The sequence below is a fragment of the Salmo salar genome, chromosome 25 (assembly GCF_965601325.2).
Source record: "Salmo salar chromosome 25, fSalSal1, whole genome shotgun sequence".
Classification (NCBI taxonomy): Eukaryota; Metazoa; Chordata; class Actinopteri; order Salmoniformes; family Salmonidae; genus Salmo; species Salmo salar.
In genome coordinates this window covers 20,702,255-20,726,815 of record NC_138315.1, presented here as the reverse complement: position 1 = coordinate 20,726,815, position 24,561 = coordinate 20,702,255, and the positions used below count along the sequence as shown (strand labels likewise).

The window sequence follows — 24,561 nt, the reverse complement described above, 5'->3', positions numbered from 1 at the left end:
TCAGACCCTGCTGTAAATCAAGCAGACAGATGATCAACATCAGTTCTCTAGGGATCCAGGAACAACTGTCTTCACCAGCATAACAAATGAGATGTCAAAATATTCTGGACATTCCTCACTAAAATCACTTCGTAATTTGACTGTCATTCAGAGAAATTGCTGGACACCAAACGCGCATCCAATAAGTATTATGCAGAATTATTGAAGAACCAAGTTAATGACAGTATCTAAGTTAAGTATCAAGGTAAGGCGACTCTTTCAGTTAGAAGCATTCGATTTTGCAATCGCAAACATCATTTTGGATTTGTGAGCCCATGAAAACAGTCCCCCCCCCAAAACATAAGGAGACAAAATGTAGTTACACTGCCCCCCCCCAAAAAAAACTGACCGACAGCTAGATTCAGGATTCTTACAGGGTCAATGTCTAAATTAACTGATTAATGCTTAATATATGATATAACTATAACTATAAATGCAAGGACAGAAAAGTAATGTTTATGTCATACAAATCCGTCAAGACACCAACCATGACAAAAGGGTTAAACAGGCTTTAAATCCACTCTTGAATTGTATTGAATATAGTTATGAGCCCCTCTTATACATTCATGGAATGACATTAAGAAGTATTGGCTGATTATTATAAATGACTTATTAACAGTTGTAACAAGTTGTCCAGTGTAGGAAATCCTCCCTAGCTTATAGAAAGACCCATAAGCAGTATATTACAGTGTGGGTGTGTACTGTATAAACCGTGTATCTACCCACCTCGGTTCATCATGGTCCTCCTGGAGTAGCGTCGGCTGGGCCTCCTCTCAAACGATGCAGACCTCCTGGCTTTGTTGCCCTTGGTGGTCTGGTACTCAGTCTTCCCACTGGGGACAACAGGGTCATATTCATTAGTGCACACCATAGCAAGATTGTTTGCAAAGGGAAAAGGTAAACAAGCATTTATTATTGGACAAGTTCAGGTAGTCCCCTCCCCATTTCATTGGGTTTCGTTCCTAGTGAATACAACCCAGAACAACACACAGGAAGGAGGGGGAATGAGAGCGAACCCAACCAACCCACCAGCAGGCAGGGGACAGTCAGGCAGTGAGTGCCCAGTGTAAACTGAAAACAGGCAGAGATAGGGAGGTTAGGCCTCCCTTGCAATCAGACCACCAGGACTGATTCAGATAGCGACTGGAACTTCTGCTGGGGCTGAGGATCCACAAAGGGAATAACATATTGAAAATCCTTAGCAAGATCCAGCTGAAGAGAAAGCATGAATTCAAACACATGTAATTTTAATGGTTGTAATGAGGAAAAAGAGGGTTATTGGAGTCAAGTTCAGTTTGTGGAAGAAACTTTCAGATAGAAGCAGAAAAGACTACATGAAAACAGCAAGCGATAAGATTCCTTAAATCAATGAGAATGGTTTACATTGAGCCCAGAGTTTTGACTGGTCAGGCCACATGGTCAGGATGGAAACGAACCAGTCCATATGGAATATAGCCAAGTTGTAGAGTTGCGCAGACAGAGAAGCAGTGTTGTTGTAACCACTGCTGGGGTACTCCAGAGGAAAACTAAACAGAGGGTGCACTAGTGCAGTGTGCCGTTACTTGTCCCCTCCCTCATACCCCCAGGGTGGCATTCAGTTCTCAACCCCTCGACAAGGTGTTGTGACACGGGACTGACCCCTGCTGAAGTCTAACCATCCAACTAGAAACACCCCACCTTGAAATAACAAGGCCCCAGAGAGAGCCTGCAGCTGCTGCTTTAGCAGTGCGTAGTTCACACTGCAGCAAGACAAGCTATTATTACACAACGGACCAAGGTGAATGTCGGAAGTTTAGCGAGTTTCATTAGGCACAGTCAGCTTAATGAGAGCATATGGTGGGTTGAGTCCTATTCAAATTATAATCTGTGGATTTGTCTTATGTGCAAATTGTTGGAATTTTAATAAGCTGATGAAACATGCATTATAAAAATTGTGTGGAGACTTGTGCAGTGTGGACTGAATCCAGTTAGAAGCGTGCTAAGCAGAGCGCGCGCAAAGCAGAGCGTGCACATGCTGTTCAGTAGCTACCTGTAGCGGAAGCGTGATCCCATGCGTATGAAGCCGGAGCGTGCTGAGCCCTTCTGGACCGGGCCGCGGAGCCGGAAGAAAGCATGGTGTTCCACAGCACACTTCCACAGGTGCTTACAGGCCTTGGGGTGGTCCATACGGAACACAAAGGTGTGCTCCTGCTCTTTACCCTGAGACGGAGACAGACAGGAACATAGCATGAGCAAAACTCTACTGTGTCACAGCAACAGGAGAGAGGAAACACACTGACATGAAGCACTGGTAGGACACGCATGTTATAACTAGGGCCTAAAGTTTCCTGAAGAACAAACAGAGCCCTAAGACAGCATATGGTGGACGGGAAAAACGAGCCTGGTTGTAGACATGTTAACTGATTGGTTATGGTTCCAGACAAGCTGATTTTGCAATAAGAAGTGGTTAGCACAGTAGGTCTCCTCTTTCCCTCTGATGTGGATGAACTTGACAATATACAACAACCCTATTCCCTGTGTTTCCCTCATTTGAGTCAGCGCATGGCCTTGCAGAGAAAAGGCTGCTTGCCCTGCAGTTCTCAATAACTTGCTCATTAAAGCAATTTTCCATCAGGCCTCGACGAGGCAAATTAAATTCCTTCTTGTGTCCTAATCAGTTATGCCTGAGTAGCAACTTTGTCAGAGCTCTGTCCTGCTGCTAACCAGCCCTATTCAGTGCTCGGTCCTGCTGCTAACCAGCCCTATTCAGTGCTCTGTCCTGCTGCTAACCAGCCCTATTCAGTGCTCTGTCCTGCTGCTAACCAGCCCTATTCAGTGCTCTGTCCTGCTGCTAACCAGCCCTATTCAGTGCTCTGTCCTGCTGCTAACCAGCCCTATTCAGTGCTCTGTCCTGCTGCTAACCAGCCCTATTCAGTGCTCTGTCCTGCTGCTAACCAGCCCTATTCAGTGCTCTGTCCTGCTGCTAACCAGCCCTATTCAGTGCTCTGTCCTGCTGCTAACCAGCCCTATTCAGTGCTCTGTCCTGCTGCTAACCAGCCCTATTCAGTGCTCTGTCCTGCTGCTAACCAGCCCTATTCAGTGCTCTGTCCTGCTGCTAACCAGCCCTATTCAGTGCTCTGTCCTGCTGCTAACCAGCCCTATTCAGTGCTCTGTCCTGCTGCTAACCAGCCCTATTCAGTGCTCTGTCCTGCTGCTAACCAGCCCTATTCATTGCTCTGCTAACAGTGCTTCATTAATTCAGACACAGGAACAGGGTCACAAAGAGAATACATTCACAGGGCGGATTAAGACGTCAAAACAAAGACCTCGGGAGATGAGAACCAGAATACCTTAGAGTGAGAATGTGCAGTCCAGTGTCGGACACACACACACACACCAGAGATTAGTGGAAAGTCCCAAAGTAAAGACCCGGGCCACATTCCGATGGTGCAACACATTCCAAGTGGTCAGCTGTCAGATCGGCTGAGCAGCAGTCCCCATTAACCACTAGTAATGATGTGAATTAGTCTACTGTCCCATTACAACACTGTCTAGCCTTTCCTCTTCTCTACCTGAGGGCATCACATCTACATACTGTACGTCGCAGCACTACAGCATATTACCAGTCACATCCATTTTCTGTGTATTGCAGGACTCCTTTGACTACCACTTCAAATAAACCTCATTCAGTTCTTTCCCAAAACATTTGGGTTTGAGGCATAGCGTATAACCGCATCCACACAACAAATGACTTTAGATGTCTGAAAACATCTTGACAAGGTGAAGTATCTTTGACCATAGAGTGAACTCCCACTTCCAGGTGTTCAGCAGCGTGTAGTTGGGCGGTGGGTGTTTCCACATTAACAGCTCGACAGCCTGGTTTAAAGCAGTGCTAGGAGCTGCTGTAAAGACTGTGGATGCCACAGATGCCTGAGGGAAAGAGCTAATGCTTTAACGGACTCTCCCTGGAGATGAGCCAGCCCGGCCAGGCAGCCTCGGAGAGAGACAGGACATGTCCTCCGAGGAGGTGTGGAAATCCACACATTCATTCCCACACACAGAAACCTCCCTCAAACAAAATAAGCCATAACGAACCTACCCAAGGATATGCCTCTGCTTCAGAACTGACATGGGCTATACTAATCTCTACTAATACTATACACACCCCCTCATAGCTACGCAAACATCCTTGTCCAGAGCACACGTTAGCAGTCCTGCTGACCCAGTGATTTTTTTTACCCCAAAATGCCTTCCTCACACAGATCATCTTAGCTGGTAATGAACACATCTTGATTCCTGGGTATAGGCAGGCAGCCAGCTGATTGCAAATGTCTACACTACATGGCTGCTTGAGCTGCAGCCCGTCCCCCTCATTACTTAATAGATTTTTATTTCACCTTTATTTAACCAGGTAGGCTAGTTGAGAACAAGTTGTCATTTACAACTGCGACCTGGCCAAGATAAAGCAAAGCAGTGTGACACAAACAACAACAACAAGAGTTACACATGGAATAAACAAACATACAGTTAATAACACAATAGAAAAAGTCTACATACAGTGAGTGCAAATGAGGTAGGATAAGGGAGCTAAGGCAATAAATAGCCATAATGGTGAGATAATTACAATATAGCAACTAAAACACTGGAGTGGTAGATGTGCAGAAGATGAGTGTGCAAGTTGAGATACTGGGGTGCAAAGAAGCAAAAATATATATAAATAACAGTATGGGGATGAGGTAGTTGGATGGGCTGTTTACAGATGGGCTATGTACAGGTGCAGTGATCTGTGAGCTGCTCTGCCAGCTGGTGCTTAAAGTTAGTGGGGAAGATATGAGTGTCCAGCTTATGAGATTTTTGCAGTTCGTTCCAGTCATTGGCAGCAGAGAAGTGGAAGGAAAGGCGGCCAAAGGAGGAATTGGCTTTGGGGGTGACCAGTGAAATATACCTGCTGGAGCGCGTGCTACAGGTGGGTGCTGCTACGGTGACCAGTGAAATATACCTGTTGGAGCGCATGCTACAGGTGGGTGCTGCTACGGTGACCAGTGAGCTGAGATAAGGCAGGGCTTTACCTAGCAAAGACTTCTAGATGACATGGAGCCAGTGGGTTTGGCAACGAATATGAAGCAAGGGCAGCCAACGAGAGCGTACAGGTCACAGTGGGTGAGTAATATATGGGGCTTTGGTGACAAAACGTATGGCACTGTGATAGACTGCATCCAATTTGCTGAGTAGAGTGTTGGAGGCTTTTTTGTAAATGACATCACTGAAGTCAAGGATCGGTAGGATAGTCAGTTTTACGAGGGTATGTTTGGCAGCATGAATGAAGGATGCTTTGTTGCGATATAGGAAGCCGATTCTATATTTAATTTTGGATTGGAGATGCTTATTGTGAGTCTGGAAGGAGAGTTTACAGTCTAACCAGACACCCAGGTATTTATAGTTGTCCACATATTCTAAGTCAGAACCGTCCAGAGTAGTGATGCTGGACGGGTGGGCAGGTGTGGGCAGCGATCGGTTGAAGATCGATCTGCCTGCCTGTCCATCTCCCCCCCGCAGCACATTGTTATAAAAGCAGCTTTGTAGAGCTCTGCTCCAGCCTCCGGTGGTGTACTGTAATAAGGCTGTTTTCATTTTCAATTCGATACAAAGCCGTTTTATTGGACTGGAACAAAGTAACTGCCTTTACTGATATTATGTGGTCAGAACAAAAACAGGGTCAGAGAGTATAGGCTACACATTTCAAATAGTACTACCACAATATAATGAGAGCATGACTAATCAACTCTCCTTAGTCATAGACATAATTTCCAGTTTTCAGCCTAAGTAACATTAGGACCATTCATGAGGAGACTGGAAAGCTGCTGGGCTCGCTCTGCAATGACAGGAGCTTTACAGAAAAGTACAGGGGCTTCGCATTGTATTGAAAAGTAGTGGTAGAAAATGGACATTTCAACACCAGCTACTATAATTCACTAAGGTAGCACACAACAGAACAGCATGATGGAAGAGAAAGAGTAATGCAGCATGATAAACAGAACAGGATGTGAGCATGGATACTTCAGATTCAGACCCAGGTGGAAGCAACTATCCCCAGCTACACCAGGGCCCTCAGAGAGACTGAGTGTGAGGATAAGTGTATGGGAAGATGGCCCAGTAGAAAATAGTAGGGGGTAAGAGCAGGGATCATGGCTGCCCCCACTGTGTGTGTTTATGGCAGAGGGTTGGTTCATTACCTCCTCGGTCTCCTGAGCCTCTTCTCCGTCGTCCTCCACCACCACCAGGGTCAGTGTGCTCTTCTTAAAGTCTAGACGGGTGATCTTGGGCCTGGGACACACACGGAACAGCACACAATTACAGGGACAATTAAACAAGAGATAGTGATCAAGACCCACAAGTCCTTGAACTAGTAGAGACACAGGTAGAGATCAAGTATGGCCAAAGGTCTTACCAGAAGAACAGGCCTATCTTGGTCTCTCCCTCAAACACCAGCACTCCAGTGGGGGTCAGTCCTAGTTGGTAGTCATTACCATCTCGAGCCTGAAGGAACAGTAGACACAGCCATTCAGCACAGTGTTACAGTTTATGTTACTTACCATCCTTAAATCTCCACTAGCGTTTTGTTTTTATACCAGTAGAGCCCTGTATTACACGAGAGAGATGGAGAAACCCCCATCCTGGTGTCCTCACCTTGACCATGTGCATGTCCACCCCATACATCTCCAGCCACTTGGCCTTGTTCAGATAGTTAATCTCCGCCTGCGATGGCATCTGGCCCCTGGGACGGAGCGGAGGGAGAACAGGCAGAATACTGGTTAAACGGGGGATAAGGTCGGTGGGTGATAAAGGTCACACGCAAAGAATGTTGACTCTTGAGATGAACCACGACTGATGATACTAAATCAAAAGTGACATTAAAATCTCAACCACGACGAAGTCATACATCACAGGTAGCTCATGCATGTGTTCCAGGTTAAAAAAACACCCAATGACAAGATGTAGCATCTGTTACATCCCCTATAGTACAGGAGTCAGGGTAACCCCGGGTCAAGACCGGCCCACACCGAGACATGCTTTAAATCCATTTCTAAAAACAAGCACACCTAACCCTACTTGGGAATACCCCAGCACATCAAGGGTGATCAAATAATATAGCGGGTGGATGACCTACACTCCCCAAGGAAAGGTAATTAAGTGAGAAGCTCAGGCAGCCTAACCCTATAGGCAGTGAAGTACAGGACAAACTCCTGGCTGTAACCATCGTATATACAGTAATGTAAAGGCTGTATATGACCGGCTATACAACCTCTAGACATTGGTAACACTATACAATACCTTACCATTAAAACATGCTTTATAAAATGCTATATTATGGAGATATCATAAATTGTTATTCAGAAATGTTCTGTGATATCCTTGTTTTACCTGCACTCCTTCCAGGTGTTGAAGATGGCCAGCTCCATGGCCTCAGTCTGTTCTGGCATGAAGCGGAACTCAGACACCAGATCCAGAGCATGCTCCGCAGGGTCACAGTCTCCCAGCTCAGCTGGAACACAACAGGTAACATACTGAGTACTTTAACCCCAACTCAGATACCAGATCCAGAGCATGCTCCGCAGGGTCACAATCTCCCAGCTCAGCTGGAACACAACTCTAGACATGGGTTCTCTGAATCACTCTAGAAGGTTGACTAAGGCATGCTATCTGGGGTCTGGGATTGTTTGCCAATGAAAGTGATGCTAATAAGAAGCAGTATGTATTCTTCTATCACCATCATGCGGGTCCCTGATTTAGGATTTATAGATGACGTGTTAGCTATTAATGACATTTGTCATTTTGAATAATTCCTTTAAAGTTGCCTGCTTCCATTTCTCAAACCCACTAGAACACTAACATTAAAATACATCCAAATCATATTTAAGTGGAGCAACAGACATACAATGATGCCTCTTTCCTTACATAGCATCATGGAGATAACCCTGTCTGACTGCAGGCAGGGGTATAAAAAGGGGAACAGTATGCTATCTGGGTAATGGAGGTGAGGAGAGGCTCTTTGTTATCAGTGATTTGCTGCAGACCAAGGCAGAGTAGTGATGTGTCACAGAGCTCAGCGTGGGGCTAAGGGTCAGGGGTCGCGGCCATGACAGGGATGGATGTTGCTGACAGGGTAGAGAAGGGAATGCCTCACCTCCTCCTGGTCATTGGTCAACAAATCAAATTCAGTGTGGGAAATATGGACAGACGTCCAGCCTAGCTGCCAAACAGAATGGAGTCTAGCCTCCGACCGGACATTCAGTAGGTTACATTGAAACCTAAGGCTTTGACTAACTGCTTGAGGGTCCATTATTTGACTTGCTGGACATTTAGCTAGCAGACATCAAGCAGAACAGAATACAGTCTGAAATCCTGATATCTATTCTAGCTAAAATACACAAGACAAAGCGTGACCGTTTTGTTTGGGAAGGGCCATTCTGAGTTCTGGCTAAAGAGTGAGTTTGGAGAAACAAAAAGTGGTTTTGCTGTAAATAAAGGGGCTGTGTTGGTGTGGATGACTTTCATGAGAACTCAGAGAGCGAGAGAGAGACTGGATAGTGAGAGAGGGAACGAGGGAGAGGGCTGGATTAGGGGGCCTTTGCAGAGAGCTGGGCTCTAATGAGCTTGCATTTACCCCCACAGAGGAGCTGGAAGAGAGGGAGGGAGGGGGGCTCACTTCCATTCAGAACAACCCTGGAGAGCCCATTTACAGTTGGAACACTGAGCAAGGACTGCAGCCTCAGCATTTAGGCCAACTACTTTGGGCAGTGCGGCGGCAGCAGCACACATTCTTGAAGAGAGGGTAGCGATAAGCCCAAATTATCTTCTATTTCCACAAATACTCCACCATGTTAATAGGCTCTGAAAGGCTACTGTGGCGCTATGGTCTCTTCCTGCTGATAGCAAAGATTCCACCCCCTCAGAAAACTGCAACTCAGTGGTTCTCATTCAAGAAGAGTTATGACAACCACACCAAGACATTGGGTCATCATTGCTCTTACCTTGCAAGGAGAAGGCCGCCAGCTCCACTGCTGTGTCGAAAGGACATTCTAACCTGCGATACAAGGAGGAGTGTTCAGTAGGAAGAAAAAAAATACTGCTGTCTGAGTGCTGTTGCTTTCAACAAGGTACAGTACACACTAGGCAAGGACACTGTCTGAAGAGATCAGTCACAGCTGTTACAGTATTCCCGCAGTAGTTCCCTGCTGTATCTAACAGCCCGTTTCTCTCTCCAGAGCTAATACACAACAACCCTGTGTTATTGGATTGCTGGACAAACAACATGAACACTAATCCCCATGTAGTGGAAATGGATACTAATATCCTCAAACTATTTATTGATGTAAATAGTTTCTTTCCAACATCACGTGTGTAATCCACTACTGTAGCTAAGCCTCTTAGCATCTGTATCATGATGCAACAGAACAGATATAGCTAACATGTAATGATGTACTTGGCCTATAGACATCAGCCATGTTAAATATATTGAAGCACATGAAGTCTACACTAATGTAATAGACTGTATATCTAATATAGGAAGAGCAAAACAGTGGGTGAGGGAAGTTACTTACTTGCCACTGAGGATATCTTGTTTTAGTTGCAATACAAATAGATATCTGCGAGAATAAAAGGGTCATTTGTTCATAAAAAGGTCCAGATTAATGTCCCCAATAAATACAAATGTTAGAAAAACAATTGGTGATTATTGAATAGTAATAAGACGACCACAAAAAGGTGACCTGGTCAACTCCTCATGCAGGTTGTTGGGTTCTGAGGAGTAGAATTTGACCCTCATGTGAAGGCAGTATGGGGGTCCGACTGCACAGAGGTAGGGGAGGAACGGAAGAGAGGAAGGAAAGAAAACAGAGGTTTGAAATGAGAATGGCATTAATGAAATCCATCTGTTTCTGGCTGCTCCATCAACACACCCGTCCATTATACATCGGTACAGAAAATAGGCAATAGAAGGGCTATGGCTTGTGTATCTCCAATGATTGTGAGGTCATGAACATATACTTACTTTTGACTTGTTTTTTAATGCTTTTTGTAACGTCAAGCCAATGCTGCAAAAGAGATGAGAAAAGAACACATTTCAATGACAGTTGATTCTTTCCTGTCTAGACTCAAGAGAATCCATGGCATGGTCAAGGCCAAAAACAAATGAATTTGACAGCCTCACTTAAGATACCACACACAGTATGATTGTGTCACTAGAAAGGGAATTTCTGATTTGTAACTCCTCTGGGAGTTGGGAGTCTGAGGCATGAACAATTATAGGAGGGAGGGGCGGGGGTTTAGGAGGGTGCTGCTCACGCTGATGAGGGAACGGAAGGTCTCTGCCACAGCCCTATTTCACACTTCTCTCCCCCACATTCCTCTCTCCAGATCTCCCTCCCTACTACCTCTCTCTCTCTCTCTCTCCTCTCCTTCCTTAAATGCCCTTCACACCAGATCAGCTTGCCCTGGCTGCTGGGTCTTTGATAGACACTGATATTATTTTTATAATTTAATTTTAATAAAAAACTTAATTTTAACTTTCTGCGACAAACTGTACTTGAACTTTCCAACAGCCCATATAGTATGTGAACTGTACACACTGTTATACAAATCACTATTCCAGAGAAGAGCAATTCAAGTTCAGTGGATAAATCTAACCATAACAAACCCCTTCCTAATTCTTAGAACAAGGTTGGGTGGGTGGTAGTAAAAGTCTGTCTCTAGGACTGTCTGCTACTCTGGTCTTACCGGTACTTGTGCAGAGTCCATGAAGCGCAGTCCGAAGTAGTCCTTCTCTACGATGTCCAGATGATACATGATCTGGTCAAACAGCTCCTCACCCTTGGCTTTTTTCTGACAGCACAGGAGAGATGTCAGAGGTCACACAGTCATTCATCTGGAAGCAGTGTCATCAATCACTCAACAGACGAGGTCTAGACCTTTCACTGTGTTCTCTTTAGCATTTTAATAATAGTTCAATATTTCTAATATTTTTAAACTGTTGCTCAATGTTATTTATCATGGTTAACACAATACAAGTGGAGAAGTTTCACTAAGTCAACACTGGGGGGGAAAGGGAAATTACAGAGCTGTTTTAAGGATGTGTGTAATCTTCCCAGATACTCCATTCCCCAGACAGTGTTGATTTGATTGCCTCTATAACTGATTAGAAAACACACAAAGAAGAGACGAGAGCTAAATAGAACATATTATTTAGCTGGCTTCACCTACTTTAAAATCAGGCACATTGCCACATGTTTAAGTCTTTCCCTTCTGTTCTGGTGAGGAGTTTGAACTCTATGATAGAGTGTTTCCTGCAGTCAGTCTGACAGGTCGTACCAGTCTCCAGTCTGCACTGCTCAGACGGGGTGTTAGCTGCTCAACTCCTGTAGCCTGCTGCTGTACTAGATAGTTCAGTACACAGCCAACTTCAAAACAGCATGGAGAATGGCAGCACGGGGGTCACCATGGCAACCTGTTAGTAGGCCGCAACACAGCGAGTCAGCGTGACCCCAGTCAGTCTCTTCTCTCTGCCCAGCAGTCTGACTGACTAACCACACACACACTGCAGCCTAACTACACAGTACAGTCTGTAGCCCTGTAGAGAAGTCTCAGCTAATGAGTGAGCCACAGGCCAGCCTATGAAAACAAAACGCTCCCACTCCCTCTGTCCTGCCTCACACCACCAGAGAGCGAGACACGGCAAAAACAAAAGATGTAGTTGGTCGGTCACTCCACTGTGCTGAATGACACTGAGCTCATTTGTGTTCAAGGTGACTGAATGGTCAAATCTTATAGAAGGGGTGAAAACGCCCCTTGTAGTGGCTGGGAGAGTGCACTGCCATTCTGCAGAGCTTTCTTTGCCTTGAGTTTCTCAGATGAATACAAGCAACGTTAGACCAAGTCCACCAACAGAGAGGACACTCCTAAGTGCACAAACAATGGAAACTCAAAACACTAAAGACGTAGCTTAAGCACAAAGTCAGAACATGCAGTAAAGTCTGCAACATTGCTGGAACCTAACAAGCATATTATTGGTTGTGACACTGCTGTGTGCATACAGCACACAGTGACACACACACACAAAATACCCTGCAGGGGAACAAACATTGACATGAGCAGTGAGGACTCAGGCCTGCACTGCCATGCTCTGGTCCGGTACGTTATACAGGTGGTCGTGATGGGTAGAGAGGAGAGGATGCTGCCATTAAACAGCCCTCAGTGTTAATCCAAGCTTGCCGGACGCTCACGCAGGCCCCATAGAGTTGGCATAGCTCACAAAGCGCCCCTTCGGCCAGGGAGAATGAACACAATGGAGCCATTGTGCGCTCCAGTGAACCCCGGGCCTCGCTGTCGCATTGTTCACCAGAGGTTTCCAGTCTGCCCGACCAACCATCTGCCTTTGGAGGCACAGTTACATTCCTAAGGCTGCTCCCTGCATGCAAGTCAGAGGAGTGCCACTGAGGGAGGGGCACAAAATAAAATAAAAATCGGCCTCCCCACCCTACGCAAGTTAAAGCCACTGAGGGAGGACTGCGGAAGAAATATGGCAGCCCCCCCTCCTTCTTCCCACCAATTGTCTTAAAAGCTTGAGGCTCCCTTATACAGACTAAGCTGAGTTCTGGAGCTAGAGGTGTCAGAGGAGAGATGAATCATTAGATTATTTACTGTGCTGTTTGCATCAAAAGGGATAGCTGCTGCTTCAGAGGTGTAACCCCAGGAAACCCTTTGGGTTGACATAAGCATTTAGCCATGTTGGTAAGAGCAATAAACAAGCTACGCCACAGTCTTTCTTCAAGAGTCATTCTGGACAGTTTACTGACCAGCTCCTAGGGTTGCACATTTCGGGGAATATTCAGAGGTGGAAACTTTCCGTGGGAATTAACAGGAATACATGTGAATTAATATAATACAATTTAAATGTAGATTTTTTTTTGCATTGGATATATTTACCATATCATACAGAGACAGAAACCTTTGCATAAGTAGACATAATTGCAAATGTTTAACAGAAAAAAAAATCTAGTTACAAATGTAACTTTAATTTAAATGAGTTGACTCTTGACATGGGATGATTTCACTGAACAACAAAAGGAAATATATAATAGTCCCCAACGATCCATCGCATCTTCCAAAACATACACCTGTAAAATGATAACCAAAGCTTTAGTTTCTAGACTGTCTTCCTCTCAGGCTTCCATGTCTTCTCCCTGGACCTCCTCAATGTCCATCTCTTGAACATCAGACTCTGAGGCCTCATCTTCACTGTCACTTTCCAACCTTGTTGAGGATGGCTCGTTGTCAGGCTCAAAAAGCCTCAAATTTGACCGGATGGCCACCAATTTTTCAATCCTTGTATTGGTCAGCCTGTTGCGTGCTTTGGTGTGTGTGTTCCCAAACAAGGACCAGTTGTGCTCTGAGGCGGCTGATGTTGGTGGGATTTGGAGGATGATGGAGGCAACAGGGGAAAGCGCCTCAGATCCATCAAGTCCCTCCCAGCAGGTGGCTGATGAGATATGTTGGCAGGACTGCCATATTGCATCTCCATCCCAAAGCCCTTGCTTGGAAGTGTACTTCGCCAGACTGCCAAGAACCTTGCCCTCATCCAGGCCAAGGTGGCGAGACACTGTAGTGATGACACCATAGGCCTTGTTGATCTCTGCACCAGACAGGATGCTCTTGCCGGCATACTTGGGGTCCAACATGTACGCTGCGGAGTGTATGGGCTTCAGGCAGAAGTCTTCACACTTTTTGATGTATTTCAGAACTGCAGTTTCCTCTGTTTGGAGCAACAGTGAAGTGGGCAGGGCAGTATGTATTTATTCTCCTACATCTGCAAGTAGAGTCTGAACATCAGACAGGATGGCATTGTCTCCCTCAATCCGTGCAATGGCTACTGCTATAGGTTTCAGGCTGCTTACCACTCTCTCCCCAAATACATCATCCAGGAGGATCTTCTTGATGGGGCTGTCCATAGCGGCAGACTGTGATATGGCCATTTCTTGGAGAGACTCCTTCCCCTCCAGGAGACTGTCAAACATGATGACAACACCACCCCATTGGGTGTTGCTCGGCAGCTTCAATGTGGTGCTCTTATTCTTCTCACTTTGCTTGGTGAGGTAGACTGCGGCTATAACTTGATGACCCTTCACATACCTAACCATTTCATTTGCTCTCTTGTAGAGTGTATCCATTGTTTTCAGTGCCATGATGTCCTTGAGGAGCAGATTCAATGCATAAGCAGCACAGCCAATGGGTATGATGTGAGGGTAGGACACCTCCACTTCAGACCAAGCAGCCTTCATGTTCACAGCATTGTCTGTCACCAGCGCAAATACGTTCTGTGGTCCAAGGTCACTGATGACTGCCTTCAGCTCATCTGCAATGTAGAGACCGGTGTCTGTTGTCCGTTGTGTCTGTGCTCTTGTAGATTACTGGTTGAGGGGTGGAGATGTAGTTAATCATTCCTTGCCCACGAACATTCGACCACCCATCAGAGATGATTGCAATACAGTCTGCTTTCTCTATGATTTGCTTGACCCTCTGTTGAACTCTGCATCCAGCAAATGAGTAGTTAAAGCATGTCTGGTTGGAGGGGTGTATGCTGGGCGAAGAACATTCGTAAATATCTTCCAATACACATTGCCTGTGCGCATCAGAGGTGAACCAGTTTCATACACAGCTCGAGCAAGACATTCATCAGCATTTCTGACTAAGTTCCTCCATTGAGTCAAAAAAACGGATTCCAGGAGGACCATTTGCCGTTACTATCGATAAGGTGTCTGATTCATCATTTTCACCTCGAATAGAAGTAGAGGGACTTTTGTCAGAGGTTGCTTGTTGTGAGCGCTGAGGGAACTTTATGCACTTGGCCAGATGATTCTGCATCTTTGTTTCATTCTTCACATATGATTTGGCACAGAATTTGCAAATGTACACAGCTTTTCCTTCTACATTAGCTGCAGTGAAAAGTCTCCACACATCAGATAGTGTCTGTGGCATTTTCCTGTAAAAAAAAGGGGAAAAAAAACTATTCAATTCCATGTACAGATAAATAGTTAAGCAGTTAGATTAAACTAATTTGTAAGATAAATGTTTTAAAATAAAACATGTATGGAAACAAGTGAATTAACACTCCTTAATTAGCAGGCTCAAGCAAGCCAAAACCCACATGATGGCAAAAATGAACTAGCAGAAATTGTTAACAAGTTAAGATTTAAACACACTTATGTATTTACTAGTTAACAAAAAAGCATGCATGTCAAAATATATTCACCCAGTATTGTAATCAAAACTTACCAGAAAGCATGTAGTCCTTGGCCCAGACAGTGTAGTAGTGTGGGCTCAATAGCATCTCATTAGCGTGCAAGACCTTGAGAATCAGCTGAACATGTGATGAAAGAATGCACTGTGCATGTAGAGGGTTGCAATTCCATTGAATTGGGGATAGTTTAACCAAAATATGCCACAAGACCTAGAATTGCCTTATGTGTATCCCACAAAAAAGGTTCACTGTTACAAGCTAACTTTTTTGATGAATTTAAGCAAAATACCCCAAATTGCCAGGCTTAAACTTCCCATGGAAAATTTACAGAAATCTCCCGGAAAGTTTCTGACCCTTTGCAACCCGACTAGCACTAAACCTGACTCATCATTAATCAAAACACACAGGCCTCACCAAAGGCCTAGGCTGGTTAGGTAATGACTTTCCACAGCCCAAGTCAGCAAAGGCCCACACGGTAATCTTTACAGTAAAAGGACACTACTGTACTACTAAATGTTTTACTGAAATAAGTCCAAGGTGTTATGTTTCACCAATACAAACCCAGCATCTTGTACTAGCCCTATGTCAACATGTTTATTCACTCGGTTTTATCACACTATTATAGTTAGTCCCGAGTATGGCTGCTGTACAGTAGCAACATGCACGTCAGATAACACACAAAATATCTAAACAAAGGGACAGACCATAAGGGCCAAAGCGGTCTCAGAAGAACACCAAGAATACATAAGGCCTTGATGATCAAAATGAGTTATTGCCTGGGAAGCCCATTGGCAGCCTAAACAGCGACGTTATTACGCAAACCAGCAGTTCTGCTTCCTAACACTTAATCAATGACACCAAATGAATAAAAGGTCAATCAGACTATATCAACTAGCCTAGAACTCTTACATAGCAGAGCTATAGATCCAGAGCTACAGCTAGCCTAACACTTCACAATGTTCCTTCCAAATGGATTATCACATGACTATGACAAAGCTATTAGAAAACTGCACTCAGGCTCATGTCCTGAACTCCAAACTCGTCAGAAAAACATGGATGGCCTATCCCATGTTGAAATAACTCCCCACTAGCATTGCATTCAGAGGCATTGCCAAAAAAAAGAAGAAAAATAAAACAATTGGACAAGCTCTGTGACAATAGACCTATAGCATTTACAGTGGAATACACCTCAAGTACCTCGACTAACTGGGACCCCCTGTATATTGCCTCACTTTTGTTATTTTACTGCTGCTGTTTAATTATTTGTTACTTTAATTTTCTACTTAACACTTATTTTTTCTTAACTTCTTAAAGCATTGTTGGTTAAGGGCTTGTAAGTAAGCATTTCACTCTGTATTCGGTGCATGTGAACATTTTTATTTTATTTTAATACCAGAGTGGGATCAACTGGTTTGACAGCTGGAATGCCTTAGAAATTCCAACCCTGAGAAATCAGAGGACATTGTGGGCCAAGAGCAAGTCTTCCCATTCGAGAAGACCATCTCCACTCACTTGGCTCCTGGCTGTGGGTGGGTCATGTGACCAGGTGTGCTGTAGAGGGATCATGGAATTACAGGTGATCAGCATCAATACAACAGTGAACTACACCAACACACTGGCACGCACCTCTCATGTGGCCAAGTCACACCTCAGTGAGTGAAGACCTGACTGTGACACTCTCAGTAACTCATTAACAGCACAGCAAGAGGAAGGCAACTAGCTACCACCCTCACCGAAGAACAGGCCCACAACATGATTAGGGTCTCAGAGCAATACACGCAGTCAGTCAGGAAAGCTAAGGCTAGCTTTTTCAAACAGAAATTTGCATCCTGTAGCACCAACTCCAAAAAGTTTTGGGACATTGTAAAGTCCATGGAGAATAAGAGCACTTCCTCCCAGCTGCCCACTGCAGTGAGGCTAGGAAACACTGTCACCACCGATAAATCTACGATAATCGAGAATTTCAATAAGCATCTCTACGACTGGCCATGATTTCCTCCTGGTTAACCCAACCCCGGCCAACAGCTCCGCGCTAGAGGTCAACCGATTATGATTTTTCAACGCCGATACCGATTGGAGGACCCAAAAAAAGCCAATACCGATTAATCGGCCACTTTTTATTTATTTATTTATAATAAGGACAATTACAACAACACTTATTTTAACTTAATACATCAATAAAATCAATTTAGCCTCAAATAAATAATGAAACATGTTCAATTTGGTTTAAATAATGCAAAAACAAAGTGTTGGAGAAGAAAGTAAAAGTGCAATACGTGCCATTTAAGAAAGCTAACGTTTAAGTGCCTTGCTCAGAACATGGGAACATTTGAAAGCTGGTGGTTCCTTTTAACATGAGTCTTCAATATTCCCAGGTAAGAAGTTTTAGGTTGTAGTTATTATAGGAATTATAGGACTATTTCTCCTTATACGATTTGTATTTCATATACCTTTGACTATTGGATGTTCTTATAGGCACTTTAGTATTGCCAGTGTAACAGTATAGCTTCCGTCCCTCTCCTCGCTCCTACCTGGGCTCGAACCAGGAACACATCGACAACAGCCACCCTCGAAGCAGCGTTACCCATGTAGAGCAAGGGGAACAACTACTCCAAGTCTCAGAGCGAGTGACGTTTGAAACGCTATTAGCGCGCACCCGCTAACTAGCTAGCCATTTCACATCGGTTACACCAGCCTAATCTTGGGAGTTGACAGGCTTGAAGTCATAAACAGCGCAATGCATTGCGAAGAGCTGCTGGCAAAACGCACGAAAGTGCTGTTTGAATGAATGCTTACGAGCATGCTGGTGCCTACCACCGCTCAGTCAGACTGCTCTATCAAATCATAGACTTAATTATAACATAATAACACACAGAAATACGAGCCTTAGGTCATTAATATGGTCGAATCTGGAAACTATCATCTCGAAAACATTTTTTTTTTTTTTTTCAGTGAAATACGGAACTGGTCCGTATTTTATCTAACGGGTGGCATCCCTAAGTCTAAATATTCCTGTTACATTGCACAACCTTCAATGGTATGTCATAATTACGTAAAGTTCTGGCAAATTAGTTCGCAACGAACCAGGTAATGAACGCACGGGCAGTGACACAATTTCATGTTAGCAGGCAATATTAACTAAATATGCAGGTTTAAAAATATATAGTTGTGTATTGATTTTAAAGAAAGGCATTGATGTTTATGGTTAGGTACATTGGTGCAACGACAGTGCTTTTTTCGCAAATGCGCTTGTTAAATCATCACCCGTTTGTCGAAGTAGGCTGTGATTCGATGAGAAATTAACAGGCACCGCATCGATTATATGCAACGCAGGACACGTTAGATAAACTAGTAATATCATCAACCATGTGTAGTTAACTAGTGATTATGTTAAGATTGATAGTTTTTCATAAAATAAGTTTAATGCTAGCTAGCAACTTACCTTGGCTTCTTGCTGCCCTTGCGTAACAGGTAGTCAGCCTGCCATGCAGGCTCCTCATGGAGTGCAATGTAAGGCAGGTGGTTAGAGCGTTGGACTAGTAACCGGAAGGTTGCAAAAACGAATCCCCCCTGAACAAGGCAGTTAACCCCCGTTCCTAGGCCGTCATTGAAAATAAGAATGTGTTCTTAAATCTGACTTGCCTAGTTAAATAAAGGTGTAAAAAAAATATATATAATAAAAAAAATTCAGCAAACCGGTGGCCAAAAATACCGATTACCGATTATTATGAAAACTTGAAATCGGCCCAAATTAAATCGGCCATTCCGATTAATTGTTCGGCCTCTACTCCGCACCCCCCGCAGCTACTTGCTCATGCCTCCCCAGCTTCTCTTTCACCCAAAGTTCTGAAAGAGCGGCAAAACCTGGACCCGTACAAATCAGCTGGGCTAGACAATCTGGACCCCCTCTTTCTAAAATTATCAGCCGCCATTGTTGCAACCCATATTACCAGTCTGTTCAACCTCTCTTTCGTATCGTCCGAGATCCTTAAAGTTTGGAAAGCTGCCGCGGTCATCCCCCTCTTCAAAGGGGATGACACTCTAGACCCAAACTGTTATAGACCTATATCAATCCTGCCCTGCATTTCTAAAGTCTTCGAAAGCCAAGTTAATAAACAGATCACTGACCATTTTGAATCCCACTGTAACGTCGCCGCTGTGCAATTCCGGTTTCCGAGCTGGTCATGGGCGCAACCCAGCCACGCTCACTAAACAATATCATAACCGCCATAGATAAAAGACAGTACTGTGCAGCCGTCTTCATCGACCTGGGCAAGGCTTTCGAGTCTGTCAATCACCGTATTCTTATTGGCAGACTCAACAGTCTTGGTTTCTCAAATGACTGCCTCGGCTGGTTCACAAACTACTTCTCAGACAGAGTTCAGTGTGTCAAATCGGAGGCCCTGTTGTCCGGACCTCTGGCAGTCTATGGGGGTGCCACAGGGTTCAATTCTCGGGCCGACTCTCTTCTCTGTATATATCAACGATGTCGCTCTTGCTGCGGGTGATTCCCTGATCCATCTTTACGCAGACGACACCATTCTGTATACATCTAGCCCATCTTTGGACACTGCTAACCTACTCAACAGCCAGTGTAATCCCGTGGCGCGATATTCAAATACCTCAGAAATGCAAAAACTTCAATTTTCCAACATATGACTATTTTACACCATTTTAAAGACAAGACTCTCGTTAATCTAACCACACTGTCCGATTTCAAAAAGGCTTTACAACGAAAGCAAAACATTAGATTATGTCAGCAGAGTACCCAGCCAGAAATAATCAGACACCCATTTTTCAAGCTAGCATATAATGTCACATAAACCCAAACCACAGCTAAATGCAGCACTAACCTTTGATGCTCTTCATCAGATAACAACCCTAGGACATTATGTTATACAATACATGCATGTTTTGTTCAATCAAGTTCATATTTATATCAAAAACCAGCTTTTTACATTAGCATGTGACTAGCATTCCCACCGAACACTGCCGGTGAATTTACTAAATTACTCACGATAAACGTTCACAAAAAACATAACAATTATTTTAAGAATTATAGATACAGAACTCCTCTATGCACTCGATATGTCCGATTTTAAAATAGCTTTTCGGTGAAAGCACATTTTGCAATATTCTCAGTAGATAGCCCGGCTATTCTCAGTAGATGAGCCAAATAGCGGCGTTTTGTTCGTGCGTTCAAGACACTATCCGAAAGGGTAAATAAGGGTGACGAGCATGGCGCATTTCGTGACAAAAAAATTCTAAATATTCCATTACCGTACTTCGAAGCATGTCAACCGCTGTTTAAAATCAATTTTTATGCAATTTTTCTCCTAAAAAAGTGATAATATTCCGACCGGGAAAGCGTGTATACGTACAAAGAGAGAGAAAATAAAAACATCTCGTGCCCTCGTGCACGAGCCTGAGTCTCAGAGTACTCTGACCGGCCACTATCCAAACGCGATAATGTGTTTCAGTCTGGGGCTGCCTCGATATCATTCAGCTTTTTCCCGGGCTCTGAGAGCCTATGGGAGCCGTACGAAGTGTCACGTTACAGCAAAGATCCTCAGTCTTCAATAAACAGAGACAAGAAGAACAAGATCTTGTCAGAGAGGGCACTTCCTGTAAGGAATCTTCTCAGGTTTTTGCCTGCCATATGAGTTCTGTTATACTCACAGACACCATTCAAACAGTTTTAGAAACTTTGGAGTGTTTTCTATCCAAAGCCAATAATTATATGCATATTCTAGTTACTGGGCAGGAGTATTAACCAGATTAAATCGGGTACGTTTTTTATCCGGCCGTGTCAATACTGCCCTCTAGCCCTAACAGGTTAACTACCCTCCAAACGAGCTTCAATGCCATACATCTCTCCTTCTGTGGCCTCCAACTGCTCTTAAACGCTAGTAAAAACCAAATGCATGCTTTGCAACCATTCGCTGCCTGCACCCGCGCACCCGACTAGCATCACTACTCAGGACGGTTCTGACTTAGGTATTTGTAGTTGTCCACAAATTCTAGGTGTTTGGCTAGACTGAAAACTCTCCTTCCAGACTCACATTAAGCATCTCCAATCCAAAATTAAATTAGAATCGACTTCCTATTTCACAACAAAGCCTACTTCACTCACGCCGCCAAACATACCCTCGTAAAACTGACTATCCTACCGATCCTTGACTTCGGCGTTGTCATTTACAAAATAGCTTCCAATACTCTATACTCAGCAAACTGGATGCAGTCTATCACAGTGCCATCCATTTTGTCACCAAAGCCCCATATATTACCCACCACTGCGACCTGTATGCTCTCGTCGGCTGGCTCTCGCTACATATTCGTCGCCAGACCCACTGGCTCCAGGTCATCTATAAGTCTATGCTAGGTAAAGCTCCGCCTTATCTCAGTTCACTGGTCACGATAACAACACCCACCCGTAGCACGCGCTCCAGCAGGTATAGCTCACTGGTCATCCCCAAAGCCAACACCTGCTTTGGCCGCCTTTCCTTCCAGTTCTCTGCTGCCAATGACGAACGAATTGCAAAACTCGCTGAAGCTGGAGACTTAAATTTCGCTCACTAACTTTAAACATCAGCTATCTACATCAGCTATCTGCTAACCGATCGCTGCAGCTGTACATAGCCCATCTGTAAATAGCCCACCCAATATACCTACCTCATCCCCATATGGTTTTTATTTACTTTTCAGCTCTTTTTCACACCAGTATTTCTACTTGCACATCATCATTTGCTCATCTATCACTCCAGTGTTAATTTGCTAAAGTGTAATTACTTCCCTACTATGGCCTATTTATTGCCTTACCTCCTTGCACACACTGTATATAGACTTTTTTTTAAATTCTATTGTGTTATTGACTGTACGCTTGTTAAGTCCATGTGTGACTCTGTGTTGTTGTTTGTGTCGCACTGCCTTGCTTTATCTTGGCCAGGTCGCAGTTGTTAATGAGAACTTGTTCTCAACTAGCTTACCTGGTTAAATAAGGGTGAAATAAAAAAATTTAATTAAAAATTGAGGGAGCAAGTCAGCAAGTACTATACAGCAGAACCTTATATGCGGAAATCAACCAACACAGAGAGAGATATTCAGCATCAGGGCACCTGCCATGCCAAAAATGCTCGTACTCTGTCTTCCTTCCTTTTGAAATATATTTTGATGACCCTATACAAAATAGCGACCTGTTACTTTCTCATGAGGCATGCCTTGACATTAGTTGAAAGAAAAAACGTTTGTGTAAAGTCTCACCGGTAGGTCCACACTGACATCAGTGCCGTCCAGCAGTGACACACGGCAGGTGATGATAGACTTGGCCTCCCCGGCAGCAGGGATGTGTGTGGTGGCCCGCTGGGCCTCTCTCAGCCGGGCCTTCTCAGCATGCTTACGGATGGACCGCCGGCCCAGCGTCCGGCGGAGGAAACTCAGCATGGTGGGGGCCTAGTGAACACTACCTGCACATGTGAGAGGAAGGATTACTGACACAATCTGTTGTTTTCCTCAGAGGGCTGTGATGTTAAAACAATCTATTAAATAATGTGTTAGGACAGAAGCCATATTAGTATGCAAATCAAAATGGTGTGACTTATCACTGCAACTAACCTAAGTGCTTTTAGCTGCTTAGGTATTACTTTTGTGCTTTTCTGTGTGTACAATGTTTGTAGTGGACGAAACTCCAATCCGTGCTGAAGGAAGGTTATGATGAACTTCACCTGTTGGTGAAAGAAGTTCATTAACTTCCTTCACTATGGAGTGGAGTTTTAGTCCGCTAATGTTTGTAGACTCCCCACAATAATCCAATGGTTGTTCCAAACGGCTAGCAATGAAGTTGTGAAGAAACACTTGCTGTATTAACCATAACGTTACACTGTAGTTAGCTAAATTGGGTAGTGTTTTATTAGCTATTTGTTACATCCATTAGGGCTGTAGTTAATATTAACAATTTTACACAGAAATTTAGACTGAACATTTGGACCGCTAACTATCAACTAGTTAGCAGACTATGCTACTAGCTAGCTCTGCGGTACCAGATGGTTGGTTATGCTAGTTAATTTGCTGGCTAGCTAACTAACTGGTAACGTTAACTAACTAAGCAGCTAGATAGTTAGTTACAAGATTTGCCCAAATAAATATTGTATTAGTTTCGATCTTAGTTACATTTCATTCAAGCATTAACTATTGAAGAATAAGTCGACAAAATTGGCTTTGACTAGTCCCATCATGAGCGAGAGCAACAGGTTTAGCAAGCAAGCTACCTTTGTGATAACGACGCGTTATTGAAGCAACAGATGAAAGAAATCAGGCGACATACACTTGCTGCTGCTGTCGCCGATGGCCACTTGTAGATCCGAAAGTCCGAAAGGAATAGCAACTCACGAAAGACTTGCCTAAAATAACAACCAATCCACGTGCATGGTTCACTTGACAAAAAAAATGAAAACTAATATGTTTCCATGGTTGATAAGTATTCTACTGTATTTCCTATTCGATCGATACCCTAACGAGATAATTTCCACAAGTCCCAAGAAAAGAGGGAGGCAAGATTTCCCGCAGGAAATGACGTCAAAATAAATCCCAAACACACTGCTATTTGTTTTTAAAGAGACATTAGGGTGTTGAGTGCGGTCATTGGTTGGGTGCATAGAGATTGTTTTATATTTATATTGTTTGGTGTTTCTGTAGTAGTAATCATGCGATTACAATGTAGCCAATTATGAAAAGCATTACTTGAAATATAACAAATAAATATACCCAAGTATGTATTATCATATGCCGATATTATTATAAGGACTGGACAAACCAGTCGATACTTTCTAGACAGTCGGTACATTCAGTAATAGATTATGGTACATTTTCAAACAGCATCAGTGTAAAAAGTTTTTCAATCAGATCAAATATCTACTGTATCCTCTCCATTTAGCAGCAGCGCCACTCACTGGTCATGTTGATGGCTTCAGTCTGGTCTTCATGATGATGTCATTTTGGTATTTCCTGCCATGGATATCCATTGATTGACAGGGATGAGACCAGACTGTACCTGTGCACTTCTTTCAAACATACTTGATACTTACAGAGAGCCTCTTAGACGCCATGCAAACAATGACATCTGTCTAACGCAGGCTGTTAGAACTGCAAGGTTGATTACATACGAGCAGAAATTTCTGGAATGTAGAACTTGGAATACAGGTATGTGTGTGAATTAAGACAGGAGTGGTTGAGAAAATCCATATGGACCATGAATC

The 24,561-nt window shown here is 43.9% G+C and overlaps 1 protein-coding gene across 8 annotated transcripts in view; it reads right to left on the bottom strand.

The window, feature by feature from the left end:
- The window catches only part of e41l5 (Band 4.1-like protein 5), a 48,630-nt gene extending 24,749 nt beyond the window's left edge, over positions 1-23,881 (bottom strand). For 2 of the 8 annotated variants that reach the window (XM_014173417.3, XM_014173422.3), the window contains exons 1-13: positions 23,575-23,881; positions 22,571-22,773; positions 10,795-10,899; positions 10,070-10,112; positions 9,789-9,867; positions 9,621-9,665; positions 9,051-9,103; positions 7,441-7,561; positions 6,706-6,793; positions 6,467-6,555; positions 6,252-6,342; positions 2,069-2,238; positions 766-872 (exon numbers count right to left, since the gene is read on the bottom strand). In XM_014173417.3, the coding sequence (XP_014028892.1) occupies positions 766-872; positions 2,069-2,238; positions 6,252-6,342; positions 6,467-6,555; positions 6,706-6,793; positions 7,441-7,561; positions 9,051-9,103; positions 9,621-9,665; positions 9,789-9,867; positions 10,070-10,112; positions 10,795-10,899; positions 22,571-22,750 (1,171 nt within the window). In that variant the 5' untranslated portion in view covers positions 22,751-22,773; positions 23,575-23,881. 8 annotated transcript variants of the gene reach the window in all.
- Positions 23,882-24,561: the final 680 nt, after the last annotated feature.